This window comes from Gracilinanus agilis, chromosome 2 (genome assembly GCF_016433145.1).
Source record: "Gracilinanus agilis isolate LMUSP501 chromosome 2, AgileGrace, whole genome shotgun sequence".
Lineage (NCBI taxonomy): Eukaryota > Metazoa > Chordata > Mammalia > Didelphimorphia > Didelphidae > Gracilinanus > Gracilinanus agilis.
The window spans coordinates 389,900,089-389,915,888 of NC_058131.1; the positions used below are offsets into that span (position 1 = coordinate 389,900,089).

Here is a 15,800-nt window from a genome sequence, read left to right on the forward strand (position 1 = left end):
AAGGAATCCTCCCCATCAATGAGGAGAGTTTTATGCCAATAATTGAGGCTTAAACCCCTGATTATACTCATATTATTATATATGGTTAGATAGGCAATTTGTATAGCTTGTCCATCACAATGTATATCTAGGATGAAGAGTACAAATCTACAAGTTGACTCCAAAATTAATCAAGTTGAGATTAGGCTGGATTGTCTTTAGGAAATTGCAAAGCTCCTTTAATGAACTAATTTTCATGCACTGAAATAACTGGTAGACATAATGGTTTAGCTGCAGGAACTAATTTGAAAGTCCATGGAGAATGGAAGAGGTAGCATATGACTGGAAAAGAGCAAATGTTCCAATTTTGGGAAAAAAGGGAGTAGGCACACTATAAGATAGTGAACTTAACTTTGATCACTTGGAAAATTCTAAAATGAAATAAAGAGAGCGTTAGTCAACATCTTTTAGAAAATAGTGATTACAAAGAGCCAAAGAGACTTTGAATTAATCAAAGGCAGATAAATGTTTTCTTAAAACTTCCTCATTTATTAATTTCCTTTTTTAGAGTTTTTAATTGGAAGATCAAGAGAATAGTATAATTTAGCATAGTATAGTTTACTGATATTTCTAGCAAAGCATCTCATCCTTTGGGAAAAGTAAGAGAAATGTGGACTAGATAGATATACAATTAACTGATTGGGCAATAGAACACTAGGACAAGTTGTCAGTTAGGAAGAAAGTCTAGGGTGCAGTGCCATAGAGACCTACCCTCACCTCTCTGCTGTTTTATATTTTTATCAAAAACTTGCAAAAAGACAATATAATACAATCGCAAAAACACAAAGCTGGAAGTGATCACAAATGTGCTAAATGGCAGAAAAAGTATCCAAAAAAAGATCTAGAATGACTAGAGTCCTGGGCTAAATGTAATGAGATGATATTCAATAATGACAATGTAAATTCTTACATCTGAGTTTTAAAAAAATCTTCACAAGTATGAGATGGTAGTAGATGTGGTTAAACAGCAGTTTAATTAAAAAAGGTCTTGGGATTTCATTATCCAGAAAGTTCAATATGAGTTAGCAATGTGACGTAGCAGCCAAAAAAGGCTAACATCTTGGGATCCATTCAGAGACTCAGAGCTTCCAGAAAAATGGAGGTGATAATTCCTTTATACTCTGCATAGGTTAGATCGCATCTAGGATATGGTCTTCAGTTCTAGGCACCACAGTTTAGGAAGAACTTAGATAGATATGTTGGAGAGGATCTAGAGGAGAGCAATGGTTTGGCTCGAGAACCTTGAGTCCTATTTTATGAGAACTGGAAGAAGTAATTGGTGATGTTTAGCCTAAAGAAGAAAAAATTCAGAGGGGTTATGATAGTATTTGAAGAGCTATCATGTGGAAGAAGCATTTGACTTATGTTATTTTACCCTAGAGGACAGAACCTGGCACAGTGGTGGAAGTTGCAAAGAGACATATTTAGGTTTGGTGTCAGGAAATACATCTTAGCAATCAGAGCTTTCTGTAAGAGGAATACTCTTGCTTGTGTGTATAGAAGAGAGGCTGGTTTCTCCTTATTGAAAGTCTTCAAGTAGAGGCTAAATGACCACTAGTTGGGTGTGTTCTATATAGTGGGGGTATTTTTTTCAGATCTAGATTGGACTAGAGGGCTGCTGAGACCTTCAAGCTCTAGAATTCTGTGTTATTTCTAGTTACCCAGGTTCACAGTCTAGGTGTTATCCTGGATTCCTTCATCCCCCATATCTACTCACTCAACAAGCTTGTTTTCTCTACTTCCATAACATTTCTCCCATCTATTCCCCTTATCTTCATTCTAGGTCTATTATACCTACGTCAGATCCTCTTCACTTTTTATCCAGACTACTAAAGTAGCTTAATAATTGTCCTACATACTTCCAGTCTCTCTCCTCCCCATTCCACCCACCATATTGCAGCTAAGTTGACAATGAAAAACCACAGATCTGACCATGTCATGCGTTGCTCAAGAAGCTTCTGATTTCTTTTTGGCTAAATTACAGATTCCTCAACTTGTCTGCAACAGAGGTGGATAGGTGGTGCATGGGATAGAGAGCTAGGCCTGGAGTCAGGAAGACCTGAATTCATAGACACTAGCTTTGTAACCCTGGGAAACTCACTTAACCTCTGCCTAACTCAGTTTCTTCAACTGTAAAATGGGAATATGCTGCTTAAGTATAGTGCTTAGATATAGTTATATCAAAGCTTATTCTCTTCTCATATGAAACTGGCTCCAGTCAGCCTTATTGTTGCATATTTATCTCTGCATTAACTATATTCCAGCCAAATGGCCTTACTTGTTGTTCCTTAAGCATAACTTTCCCTCTCCTGTGTCTTTGGCCTTCACAGGGCCTGCCCCCCATGTTTAGAATGAACTTCCACCTTGCCTTTGCCTTTTAGAACCCCTAAATTCCCCCAGTTTTAGTGGCTTCCTACATGAGGCTTATCCTGCCCCATGCCAGTATCCTCCACAATTATTTCATATATACATATATTTTGTATTTATGTTTATGTTACTTCTGGCAGTAGAATATAAATTCCTGAGAACAGGGACTTTTTTTTTTAAAACCCTTACCCTGTTAAGAGCTAGGCAATAGTGGTTAAATGACTTGCCCAGGGTCACATGGCTAGGAATTATCTGAAGCAAGATTTGATCCCATTTCTAGGCCTGACTCACTATCCACTAATCCACTTTAATGTCCCCTGACTTTTATTTTATCTTTTTCTGGCTCTCCTTTGCCTCCAGTGACTAGCACAGTTCCTAATACACAGTCATTACCTAACAAATGTATCCACATTTGCAGAATGAAGGAATAGAAATAAATTATACTACTGGGTCATTGGCTGTAATGCAGGGCTGGGGTGCCATTGTTTTCTCAGAGATTTCACCATCTCAAGTCAGAAAAGATAATTCCTTCCCAGGTATTAGTAGGTTCTAGGACATGAAAACAGAGCCATTTCTTGAAAGCAACTGGGACTGGGCCTAAGGCCTACATCTCCCATGACAGAGAAGCAGTACGTACTGCAGCAGTCAGTTGACAAATAATTTTTAGGCACTTACAGTGTGACAAGCAATGTGCTCATGGATGGGGCTCTTTGGTAATGGCAGCCTGATAGAGGGCACAAGTGGAGCTGCTGGGGTGCCATATTTGGTAAGACTGGCAGCCTCCCTTCCTTGGCCTGGTGGAGCAGCTACAAGAGCTGATGGAGAGGAGCTCTTCCTCTGTGCGCCTGTATGTGTGGCTGCTGTCTGTCCCTGCGTCTGCTCCCGCTCCTCCGCTTCTGGTGGCTCCTATTGCCCGCCCCGGGATCTCTGGACATCTCTGCACGTGCCGAAGTCCCGCTGCTTCACTCCTTCCGCTTCCGTCTCAGCCGCAGCAGCACGGCCCGTAGCCCCTAGCGCCCCCTACTGCCCGCCAAGGAAGCACCGCCCTCGCGCAGCTCCTCCCTGCGCCCCGCACCAGAGAGGTCCCAGGGGCGGTGCAGCCCCGGGCGGGGGCAGGGCTTGGGGCCCGCGTGGCCGCGCATCCGGAAGCACCCCGGGATCCGCAGTGCCCGCAGTCCCAGCCACCAACCTCCCACTTCAAATTTCCAGACTCCTGCCGCCGTCATGCCGGTGAGTCGTTCGGCCGACCGGCGCCACTCTCCTTTGTTCAGTCGGGTCCTCCCGTATGGCCCTGCCCCAGCCCCTGCTCCTTCCCCTTCCCCTACCCCTTCCCTAACCATTTCCTAGCCCCTTCTCCCTGCCCCAGCGCCTGTTCCTGCCTCAGAGCTTGCCCCATTCCCAGCTCCTACCTATGGTCATGCCTATGCCCCTGCCCAAACCTCGCTCCCTTCCTATTCATCCCTGCGCTGCCTCACTGCATCCCAGCCCTGGGATTGGGATTTAAAGAGCCGAGGTTCCGAAGGCTCAGGGAAGAGAGCTTGGGAAAGAACTCGGTGCTTCCTGAGGCTCCTTATCTATCTGCCCCATCACCCTGGCCACCTATAGGAAAATTCCTGAGGAGCCCCTTGGGTCCCTGCCCACTTGGGGACCCCGCCCCAACCTTGGACCCCATTAGATCCTAGGCCTGCAGCCTGCTGATTTCTTCCAATCTATGACTCCCAAACCTCGGAGCTCCTTTGCCCCCTTACCCTCTTAGCCTGCTCAGGGATCAGTCGACAGATCCGTCAGAAAATATTCAGTCTATAAAAAGAGCCTGTTAGGGGAAAGAGGGAAATAATATTTATTTATTTTTGTTAAGTGCTCCTATGTGTTTGGCACCGTGCTAAACTCTATAAATATTACCTTATTTGATCTAGAAATGCATGGGACCTGACCAGAAGCTGGGGTATGAAGTCTACAAGTTATCTCTGGCTTATTCCTTTTTTTTTTTTTCCTTTTCTTTTTGAAAAGGTTGGCCCTCTGCATTACCCAGTGGTTTTCCCTTACTGCCTTCCTTACACCTTGTAGGAGGTTGCCAATTTTCTCCTTACCACTAGGGCCTGGTAAAATTTCCTAGGTTGAAACCAACTGTAACATGTTATCTTTGTTTTTTTCTCATTTTACTAAATGAAGAAACTGAGGCAGTGAGAAGTGGTAAATGAATATTAATTTATGTTGCTTATTGGCAGAGGTTGGACCTAGAACACAGGTCTCCTGATTTCCAAGTCTCATTCTAGTACTCTTATCCATACAGAAGAATGTCTTTGACTATTTTGGAGTTGGGGGGAAAGAGTTTCTATTTAAGAGTTAATTTAGAAGATACAATTCATAAGAGCTTGGGGGCCCTGGAAATGGCACTGGGGTTTGGGGAGGAAAGACTATTGGTAGTCAGAAGACCTTAGTTTGAGTCCTGCCATCTATACTTGTTAGGAGGATGACCTTGTAAATAATTGAACCTCTGTTTACTAATCTATCAAAAAGAGATAATAAAAGGCAGCTATGTGACTCATCAGATAGAGGGCTAGATCTGAAGTCAGGAACACCTGGGTTCAAATGTAGCTTTAGACACTTCCTATCTGAGTGATCCTAGGCAAGTCACTTAACTTGGTTTGCCTCGCCCTTGTCCTTCTGTCCTAGAGAAGTTACTAGGAGAGAAAGTAAAGGTTTTTAAGAGAGAGAGAGACAGAGAGACAGAGAGAGAGAGAACATAATACTTGTAATAACATCAGCTTGGCACATTGGAAGAAAGACATCTTAGTTGTGAAGACCTGGGTTCAAGTGACACTTCTAACACACATACTGGCTATGTATCCCTGGATAAGTTACTTAACCAATTCTTTCCCTAAGTCATTAAGACTATTAATTGCAGGTCAGATACCAAACTCCATTGGTAAAAAGAATTTCCTTAGTCAAATCTCAGGTTCCATCCCCAAAATAATATTTGTAGTACTTTATCATACAGGATGTTTCTGAGAAAGAAATGAGATAAATGTATGTGAAAATATTATATAACTATTAGTTCTTATCTTTATTATTTTATATCCAGTTGCTTCTGAAAGTGCCTGAGCTAGTGCTTTGCCCACAGTTGATGATCCGTGCCAGGTGCTGTGTTCCTCAGGCTCTCTGTATCCTAGCAGCCTGTCTTTGAGAGCTATTATATAAGCTGGAAGAACTCCAAGAAGACCTGCCACTGTCCCAGGTGTTTATTCTTTGGAACCAGACGCATTAAGAAGGGTTTGAGAGAGAAATCATAAACAAAAGAGGCAAGACTCCCTGGCCATAGAACTGCCCTGATTAGTTCTCCCTTCACCAGAGAGACCCATTTAGTATTGTGAGAGAAGAAGCCACTTCCTCCTCACCCAGATTAGGCCCCCAGAACCAAAGAAAGCATGGGGCATTATATTCCTGTTCCCAGTTGTGTTAATCTCCCTGAGATAAGCATCACTGAGACCCAGGGATGGATGGGCCCCATGGGAGAGCCTGGAATTGGCTCCCTGCCTCTTATGGACCCTTGACTTCCACAGGCAGGTAACTTTTGGTCTTGGTGTGTATGTTGGGTCAGCTTCTAGACAGCTTTCTTAGATCCATTGACAAGAGCTGGGTGGCCAGGATGGTGAAATCACCCAAAACTCTGTTGGGTGAGGATCTTTAGAAGGAACTGAAGTTGTTTTAGTCTAGAAGCAGGGACTGATAGGGGTAGGCATGATTACTATCTTAAGATATCTAAAAGAATGGCCATGCCTCATTTACCAAATGAGTTAATGCAGTAAAGCATTTTGTAAACACTAACGCACTTTGTAAATGCTGGCTGTGGAAGGGAAATTAGAACATAGAATGACAGCACTGAAAATGACTGTAGAGGCTGTTGCATCCAACCCCTTTACTTTTCAGAGGAGGAAACTGAAGGCCAGGGAAGGGAAGGGGTTTTCTATAGAATAGGTGGCAGAACCAGGACTTGGAACAGAGATCACTTGACTCCTGGTTCATTGCTCTTCCTGTCACATAACCCGGAAGGTTTTTGCCTGTGTGCAACTCCAGGGAAGAGGGAAGTGGGGGTTGGGGAAAGTCGAAAGGCAAATGCCAGCTCAGAAGAAGCTGTTCATGATCAGTAATAGTAGTCATAGCTAAAGTAAATAGGAAATGCTTAAGTAGCTTAAAGTTTGCAAAGTGGGCAGTTAGGTAACATAATAGACATAGCACCAGGCCTGGAGCCAGGAAGACCTGAATTCAAAAACAGCTTCAAACACTTACTGGCTTATGAAACTGGGCAAGTCACTTAACTTCTGTTGCTTCAGTTTCCTCATCTATAAAATGGGAATAATAGCACCTATCTCCTAGTGTGGTTGTAAGGGTCAAATGAGATAATTGTTAAACACTTAGCACAGTGTCTGACATACAGTAAGAGCTGTATATAAATGTTAGCTATGATTATTATTCTCTTGATCCTTTTGTGAGGTAGAGGTGATACTGCAATAGAAGATTATCCCCGTTTCCCTGGAATAAGCAGGTCATGGCTTGGAGTGTTAATCTTTTTTCAGTCCCAGGGAACATAAAATCTCAAAGCTGGAAGGAATCTTAAAGATCATGGAATATTTGAATACCACCTTCCAACTACAACACCCCTGACAAGTGATCCCTTTGCTTATGATCTTAACTTTTCCTTAATGGGGGACTCAGTCCTTTTGGAGACAACCTCATCCACAATCAAGCTCTGGAGCTTCTGGTTGTTAGGTTTTTCCCCGTATTGAGCCAAGATCTGCCTTCCTGGGACTTCTAGGTCTATGGAGGATTAGTTATGGTCTGGTTATGGTCTGAGTGCACTTTTACCCATAGATTTTTCCTTTACTTAATGGAGCTTCCAAATGTTGTTATTCTGTTGTTATAAGGAGCACATAAGGAAGACCTTTCTAGTTCTAAGATTCTATGAAAACCAAATAAAACATTTGATGAATCTATCCTGAAATTAGTGTACACCTCTCACTCCAAACCTTTCCTAAAGATAGAAGATTTAGAGGAAAGTTCTAGATAATAGCTATAGCGAATATCCATTAAATGTTTTCTAAAAAATTTTAGAGAGGAAAGACTGATTCTTGGGAATATTATGTAGACTAGAGATATTAAATACAAAAAGAAATAGGGCCTCTAAACCATAAGTAAGGATCCCTGTGGGAGCATATTGATATAGAGAACCTTGTATTCATGTTATCTATGTTTTATTATATTTAAAATTTTTTATTTATTGTTATTCTTTTTAAAGCCCTTACCTTCTTCCTTAGAATCAATACTGTATTCCCAAAAGACAGAAGAGTGATATGGGCTAGTCAGTGGGGATTAAGTGACTTGCCCAGAACCATACAGCTAGGAAATGTCTGGCTTTCAATCCACTGAGCCATCCAGCCCTCAGCACCCACCCCTCATTACATTTAATTTGGTTTAAGTGCATATTAGGGGGTGTTATGAGCTACATGTGGCTGTGCATTTGACATCTCTGTATAGACCATTGGATCTCAAATTTTTTGGTCTTAGGATCTTTTCATGCTCTTAAAAATTGAGAACCCCCAAAGAGCTTTTTCTAAATTACCATTTAATATATTGGAAATGAAACTGACTTAGTTTTATTATTAAAATAGTTTTGACTTCTAAGATACCTTGAAAGGATCTTAGGGATTCCAGGCATCCCTAGACCATACTTTTGAGAATCACTGTAGACTGAAGTCACAGATAGAGTCATTCAGCAAATATTTCTAAGCTTTTACCATATTCGTGACTTAGTATTAAAATCCATCAAGAAGAACTTATTGACTACCTTCTATGTGTCAGGGATCATGCTAGGTGCTGATGATGAAAAGAAAAAAATAATCCCAGTCCTCTGGCAATTTACATTTTATTGAAGGAGACAATGTGTGCATGTATATACAAAGCCGAAATAAGATAACCTTAGATGGAAAGGTTTTGCCAGCTGAAGAAATTGGAAAGGTCTCCTGTAGAAGGTGGCACTTTGAGCAGAGTCTTGAAGGAATCCATGAAGGAGAACATGCCAGGCTTGGGTCTAGCACCCAAGGCAAAGACCACAGAGATGAGAGATGCCATGATACATGTGAGGAATAGCAAGAGGGCCAGTGGGAATGGATGATAGAGTGTCTATATGGAGGGTTCCATGGGGGTGATACATAAGGAGACTGGAGATGTAGGAAAGGATTAGATTATGAAGAGCTTTAAGTACCAAACAAAGAAGTTTATATTTGACTTTATAAATAAGCTGCAGTTTATTGGGGGGAGGGGAGCATAGTTAGACATGCTTTAGGAAAATCACTTGTGGGGGGCAGCTGGGTAGCTCAGTGGATTGAGAGCCAGACCTAGAGACTGGAGGCCCTGGGTTCAAATGTGACCTCAGACACTTCCTAGCTGTGTGACCCTGGGCAAGTTACTTAACCCCCATTGCCTAGCCCTTACACTCTTTTGCCTTGGAACCAATACACAGTATTGACTCCAAGACCGAAGGTAAGGGTTTTAAATTAAAAAAAAAAAATCACTTGTGGCTGTGTGGAAGATTTATTGAAATGAGGAGAAACTTGAGAGAGGGACACCATTGAGGAAGTTAATAAAATATTCTGGGTGATCCAAAAGGAGAACTTGACCTAGGGTGGTGGCTGTGTGAGTTGAAGGGAAGAGATGAAGGTGAGAAATTAAAGAGATAAAATCAGCAAGACTCGATTACTAATTTTACTTGTGAGATGAGTGAAAGGGAGGAACAAAGGTGATTGAGAAAAGCTAAAATGATCTTGTATTTTTGCAAGTTTAATATATTTGGGGTTTATATGTAGGAGTTTTGGTAAGCTCCTCAGCTTGATAATAAAAGCCTTTTACAAAGTAGACCCAAACTCCTTTTCTACACTTGATACACATTAGTCATCTTCTCACACACTTTAGTTCAGCTAGACTAGCCTTCTCCTATGTTCCTTACATACAACATTCCATCTAGGTGATGCAGTAAATATAGGACACTGGACCTGGAGTAAGGAAGATGTAAGTTCAGTTCCAACCTTGGACACTATCTGTGTGGCCCTGGGAAGGTCACATAACTTCTGTCTGCATCAATTTCTTATCTCAAAAATGGGGATAATAACAGCATCCACCTCCCAGGGCCAGAGTTGGTCTGAGGATAAAATGCAATAGTATTTGTAAAGTGTACTATTCCTCCTATAGCATCTGTTTTGTGCTCATGAATACACACATACATATACACATACACAGAGCTCAATTATAGTTGTAATGTTTTCAAGTGTAAGGTTTGTTTCACTTTTGTCTTTTTAGCCCCAGCATCTAGCTTAGTGCCTGGCACATAGTAGGTGCTTGCTGATTGATTGATTGATACTTCTTGTAGTTCCCACTGTCCTTTATACTTTTATAGCTTACAGTCTTTTTATCTGTGTACATTTTTTTTGTCTCCTGCTTATACTCCAAATTATATTAATTATAAGCTGTTTTAAAATAGAAAGGCTTTTGTTTATCTTTAAATCCCCAGAATAGATAGTACATACCAAATAAAAGTTTGTTGAATAAGTGAATTAGAATAAGCAACTGTTTTTCTAGTGGTATGGGTCCCAACATGTCTGGTTAGTCTAGATATTAAGAATGTATCTCAGGTCGGGTCAGCAGTGAGGCCCCATCAGGAGATTAGTTTTGGGGGGGATAGATACCAAGGTGGTAGAAAGCAGCTAGAATTTCTGAAATGAGGAGGACCCATGTTTTTAGCCTGGATTTAAATCACATGACTGTCATGTGCCATTGTTTGGCTCATATACCTGAAGGTGGGACTCCCACCCATTATAAAGTTCCTTTATTGCAGAAGTTATTAAACTGAAGTCTGAAAAAAAATTCTTTGATGACTTTACTGTCATAAAATTGGTTTCCTAAATCTAATATTTTATTTTAAGCACTTACAAACATTGTTCTAAGAAGGGATCCATAGGCTTCAGCATACTTCCCAAGGGGTCTGTGACACAGAAAAGATTGAACCCTTGCTTTTTGTAACTTTGAGGATCTCTTTCCTTTTTCTGAGGTTAATAACCCCAGACTGAGTGGCAGGTATGGTACAGAAACTCATTCTGGTTTACCTCCTGTTAACATTGAGCTGGAGATGACTACAGTGGAAAATAAACCTGACGATTCTGCTTTTTGTGTTCCATCTAAGAACGAGAGAGAAAGAAGGAAAGAGGTCTGGAGTTAATGCAGGCATACGTTGGAGATGTCAGGGGTTTGTGGACTCCAGATGACTGTAGGAAAGTAAATATCACAGTAAAGTGAGTCACACAAATTTTTTTGTTTCCCAAAAGTTGTAAACGTTATATTTACAATATTCTGTAGTCTATTAAGTGTGCAATTGTATTTATGTTTAAAAAATAACATTCATACTTTAATTTAAAAATACGTTATTGCTAAAAAATGCTAACCATCATCTGAGCCTTCAGCAAATTGTAATCTTTCTTTTCTGTCAGAGGGATGTGCCACAAAATTACTGGCTGCTGGCTTATCCAGGTGATGGTTGCTGAAGATCAGGATTGTGGTGGCAATTTTTAAAAATAAAATGACAGTGAAGTTTGTGGCATCAATTGACTCTTTTTTTCACTTGAACACTTAGAGGCCATTGTAGGGTTACTAAATGGTCTAATTTCAATTATATTGTTCTGTCTCAGGGAAAAAGGAGGCTTGAGGGAAAGGGAGAAAGGTGAACAAGCAATCAGAACACATTTATCAATTAAGTTTGCTGTCTTATATGGGTATGACTCATGGTGTCTCAAAACAATTAACAATAGTTACATCAAGATCACTGATGGCAGATTACCATAACAGATATAATAATAATGAAAAAGTTTGAAATTTTTCAAGAATTACCAAAATGTGAGAGAGACATGATGTGAGCACATGCAGTTGAAAAAATGGTGCCAGTAAGTATGGAAATATGTATTACATGAAAGTATGGGTATAACCTATATCAGACTGTTCACCACTTGGTAGGGGGGAACAGGAGAAAACCTGAATTCTAAGAAGTCAAAAAACAATCATCAAAAATTGTTTCTAATTCTAAATTAAAACTTTAGAGGAAAAAAAGAAAGAAAAATAGCACCAGTAGACTTGCCACAAACCCTCTGTTTTTAAAAAATGCAGTATCTACTAAGCGCCATAAGTCAAAGTGCAATAAAACAAAATATGTGTGTATGTCTTATAAAATTTCTATCTGTAACCAGCTGTTTGTGCTTTGAAAACCAATGAGTAGATTAGAGCTCACCTTGGTCTGGAAAAAGAATTGAAGGTAGAAAAATTTGTCTGCATAGAATGCCTATACTTTCTCTCCTTTCACTCACTTTTCATCCTTTTGAAATCTAGCTTTTGACCTCATCACTCTCTCCAGAGTTACCTATAATCTCTTAATTGCCACATCTGGTGGCCTATCCTTAATCCTTTTCAACTGATCTTCTGAATTGATACTATTGACCACTCTCTCTTCTGAGATACCTTTTCCTCTTTTGAACTTTCCTAACTGCTTTCTCCTGGTTAATTTCCTACTTGTCTGATCAGACTTCTCAATTTCTTATCAACAGATCATCATACCCCCCTAAATATGAGGTTTTCCCCAAATCCCGGACCATCTTCTCTTCTCCCTGTATACTCATTCTCTTGGGACCCCTCATCAGACCCCGTGGGTTTAACTACTATCTCAACATAGATATTTCCCAAATTTATATATCCTAACCCAGGCTTTCCCCAGCTTCACCCTTATAGCCTACCAAATGAATACTGGACATTTCAGACTATAGGTGTTAAAAGTCAGTCTATCTGAAATGGAGCTTATTATGTTTCTCTGTTTATCAGGACTTCTTAATCTATTTTGTGTCACAAACACCTTTGGTAGTTTGATTTTTAAAAAAGAACCTATGTATTTCACAGAATAATGTTTCTAAATGCATAAAATAATATATAGGATTACAAACTAAACCAGTTAAAAATAGAAAATGGAGATAGTTATCAAAATACTTTTTTAAAAAGTTCAGCTTCACTAGATTAAGAATCCCTGCTTGAAAGATCCTTCTTCCAGACTTCCCTGTTTCTATAGATCTCACTATCCTAGTATCTCAACATTATTTTTTAAACCTTTACTTTCTTTTTTTAATATAATTTTATTTTTTTAAAAGATTTTTCCATGGTTACAAGATTCATGTTCTCTACCCTCCTCCCTCTTGTAGCTGACAAACAATTCTACTAGATTATACATATATTATCACTCAAATCCTCTTTCTACATTATTCATTTTTGTAATAGAGTAATCTTTTAAAACCAAGACTCCAAATCATATACCCATATAAACAAGTGATAAATCATATGTTTTCTTCTGCGTTTCTGCTTCCACAGTTCTTTCTCTCAATGTGGATAGCATTCTTTCTCATAAGTCCCTTGCGATTGCCCTGGATCATTGCATTGCGATTAGTAGCAAAGTCTATTACATTTGATCATCCCACAAAGTTTTATTTACTGTGTATAATGTTTTCCTGTAAACTTTTACCTTCTGTCTTAGAATCAATAATATGATTGTAAAGAAAAGTTCCTCCTGAGTATCTGCTATGAGGTATCCTCTACCAATCAATCAACAATCAACAAAGCACCAAGCCCTGTTAAAGTTTAATGAAAAGCTCCTGGTTCTTCCATTTCCATAGAATTTATTAATATTAATTACTTGAATAAAGAAAGCAGATAGAGATTAAAGCCTATTACTAATCTAATTCTAACCACCTATCTCTCCACACGACTATCTCAGCCATAGCCCTCCACCACCCAAGGAAATAGAGAGAGTCTAGGCAATAAGGCCTCGCACCTTTTTTTTTATCCTTTCTTTTGGCCTGGACATGTCACCTATGCATTCATGTGATGTCCAGTCACACAGTGCAGGGAGGCAGGTCAGATGACCCGGGTTTGGGGAGGGAGTACCCTTTACACAGCCCCTACTATGCACCACTAGACAACTAATACAGTTACTGAAAAAGAGTGGTAAGGGCTAGGCCATGAAGCAATAACAGTTAAGTGATTGGGGCTTCCGGGTTAAGATGGCGGCAGAGTAAGAAGCAGCTCTTAACCTTTCCTGACCGAAACATACAAAACTCCTCAAGGGGACATAAAAACAAGTCCAGACGAACAGAGGAACCCCACAACAGGGCACAGCGTGGAAGGTACGTGGAATCGAGACATTTCCAGGCTAAAAAGGGCTCTCACTCACTCAATCGCGAGCTGAGCAACTGCCCCACCCCCACCCCCTCCACACTCACCTATAGCTCCGAACCCAGCTAAAAAGAAATAGAGCAAGTTTGGGGCACCCATCGAGTCATCAGCAGCTCCGGGACCTGTTCCTGACAGCAGCAAGACTTAGGACCCCATTAAGTCAAAAAAAGCACGCGAAATCTGAGCGCGCGCGCCGGAGCAGGACGCTGGGCGCGCAGAGTGCCGGCTGAGTAGAGGCGTGGGTGGAGGCAGAACTAAGCCTAAGTGGGGAACCAGTGCAGACGGGTATACGACTGTGGAAGCAGCGCCCTGAGACTTGTAAAGAAACCTCCAGCAGAGGATCAAGCAAGAGGGCCCACCAGGGGGCTTGACCTTGGAAAAAACCAGAATTCAGACCTCAGGAGCCAATAGATTGGGAACAGACACTGAGCCCGAGGATAAAGCTGAGAAGCTGCTGGGCTAATGATGGCTACTCAGCATCAGGAGGTTCAGAAGAGAAAGAATAATAACAAAAAGAAGAAGTCTTTAACACTCGACAGCTTTTACACAGAGAAAATCCAGACAACCGAGCAAACAGAGGAGGAGAACAAACAAGCATCCGGACCCTCCTCAAATAAGGAAAACTCCTCACAAGCTATGGAAGAGTTCAAAACTGAGATCCTGAGGAAAATGGAAGAGATCTGGCAAGAAAATAACAGTTTAAAAGGTAGAATCTTGCAATTGGAAAGTGAGGCTCAGAAATCAAATGAACTGATAAGCAAATTGAACACCAGAAATGACAAGATTGAAAAGGAATACCAAAAGATTATAGCCGAAAACCAAAAGATTATAGCCGATAACCAGTCCCTAAAGGCTAGAGTCGAGCAATTAGAAACCAATGATCTCTCAAGACAACAAGAACAAATAAAACAAAGTCAAAAGACTGAAAAAATAGAAGGAAATATGAAATATCTCAATGAGAGAGTGACAGACCAAGAAAACCGGTCTAGAAGAGACAATTTGAGAATAATTGGTCTTCCAGAAAACCCAGAAATTAATAGAAACCTGGACTCCGTACTAAAAGAAATTATTCAGCAAAATTGCCCTGAAGTCCTACAACAAGAGGGCAATATAGACATCGAAAGGATCCATAGAACACCCACCATATTCGACCCAGAGAAGAAATCGGTTAGAAATATTATTGCCAAATTCAAAAGCTTTCAAGCAAAAGAAAAAATCTTACAAGAAGCCAGAAAGAGACAATTCAAATATCAAGGAGCACCAATCAGGATCACACAGGATCTGGCAGCCTCCACACTAAAAGACCGTAAGGCTTGGAATACAATATTCAGAAAGGCAAGAGAGCTGGGCCTGCAACCACGGATCAACTACCCATCAAAATTGACTATATATTTCCAGGGGAAAGTATGGGCATTCAACAAAATTGAAGAATTCCAGGTATTTGCACAGAAAAGACCAGGGCTGAATGGAAAGTTTGATATCGAACCACAAAAATCGAGAGAAACCTGAAAAGGTAAATAAGTTACAGAGGGAAAAGAAAGAAAACTTGTAATTTTTAAATTTGCCTTTTTAAGGGCCTCAGTGAGATCTAATTATCTGTATTCCTATGTAGAGAAATGTTATGTTTAATTCTCTGTAGTGAACTCTATTCACTATTATAATATTCACTATTATAGTAATCAGAAGAATAATTTACAGGGTGAGGGTGGAACACTAAATAATCTAAGATGGCATGGGGGATGGGAAAGAGGGGGTAAATAGCAGGGGATACCAAGAGAAACTTGAGCGAATAAGAAAATAGAATATTCTATTACACACAAAGAGGGCATGGAAGGGAGAGGGGACAAATACTATTATAAGAAGGAGAGGAAGAGAGCATTAAGAGGTAATAATCAAACCTTACTCTTAGTGTAATCAACCCGGAGAGGGAAGAGTAGATAAACTATCCATTGGGAAATAAAACTCTTATCTAACCCTTCTGAGAAAGTTAGAAGGGATAAACCAAGGGGAGCAGGGGAGTGGGGAGGGGGGAAAAAAGGGAGGGGAGAAGGGGGAGGGAACTCATAAGGCTTTTAAAAACAAAA

The 15,800-nt window shown here is 40.4% G+C and overlaps 1 protein-coding gene across 1 annotated transcript in view; it reads left to right on the forward strand.

The window, feature by feature from the left end:
* Nucleotides 1–3,454: 3,454 nt before the first annotated feature.
* Nucleotides 3,455–15,800, forward strand: part of ATOX1 (antioxidant 1 copper chaperone) — a 33,947-nt gene continuing 21,601 nt past the window's right edge. Inside the window, exon 1 of the mRNA XM_044661781.1 lies at nucleotides 3,455–3,636. Coding sequence (XP_044517716.1) covers nucleotides 3,631–3,636 — 6 coding nt within the window. The 5' untranslated portion in view covers nucleotides 3,455–3,630. The remainder of the gene's footprint in view (nucleotides 3,637–15,800) is intronic.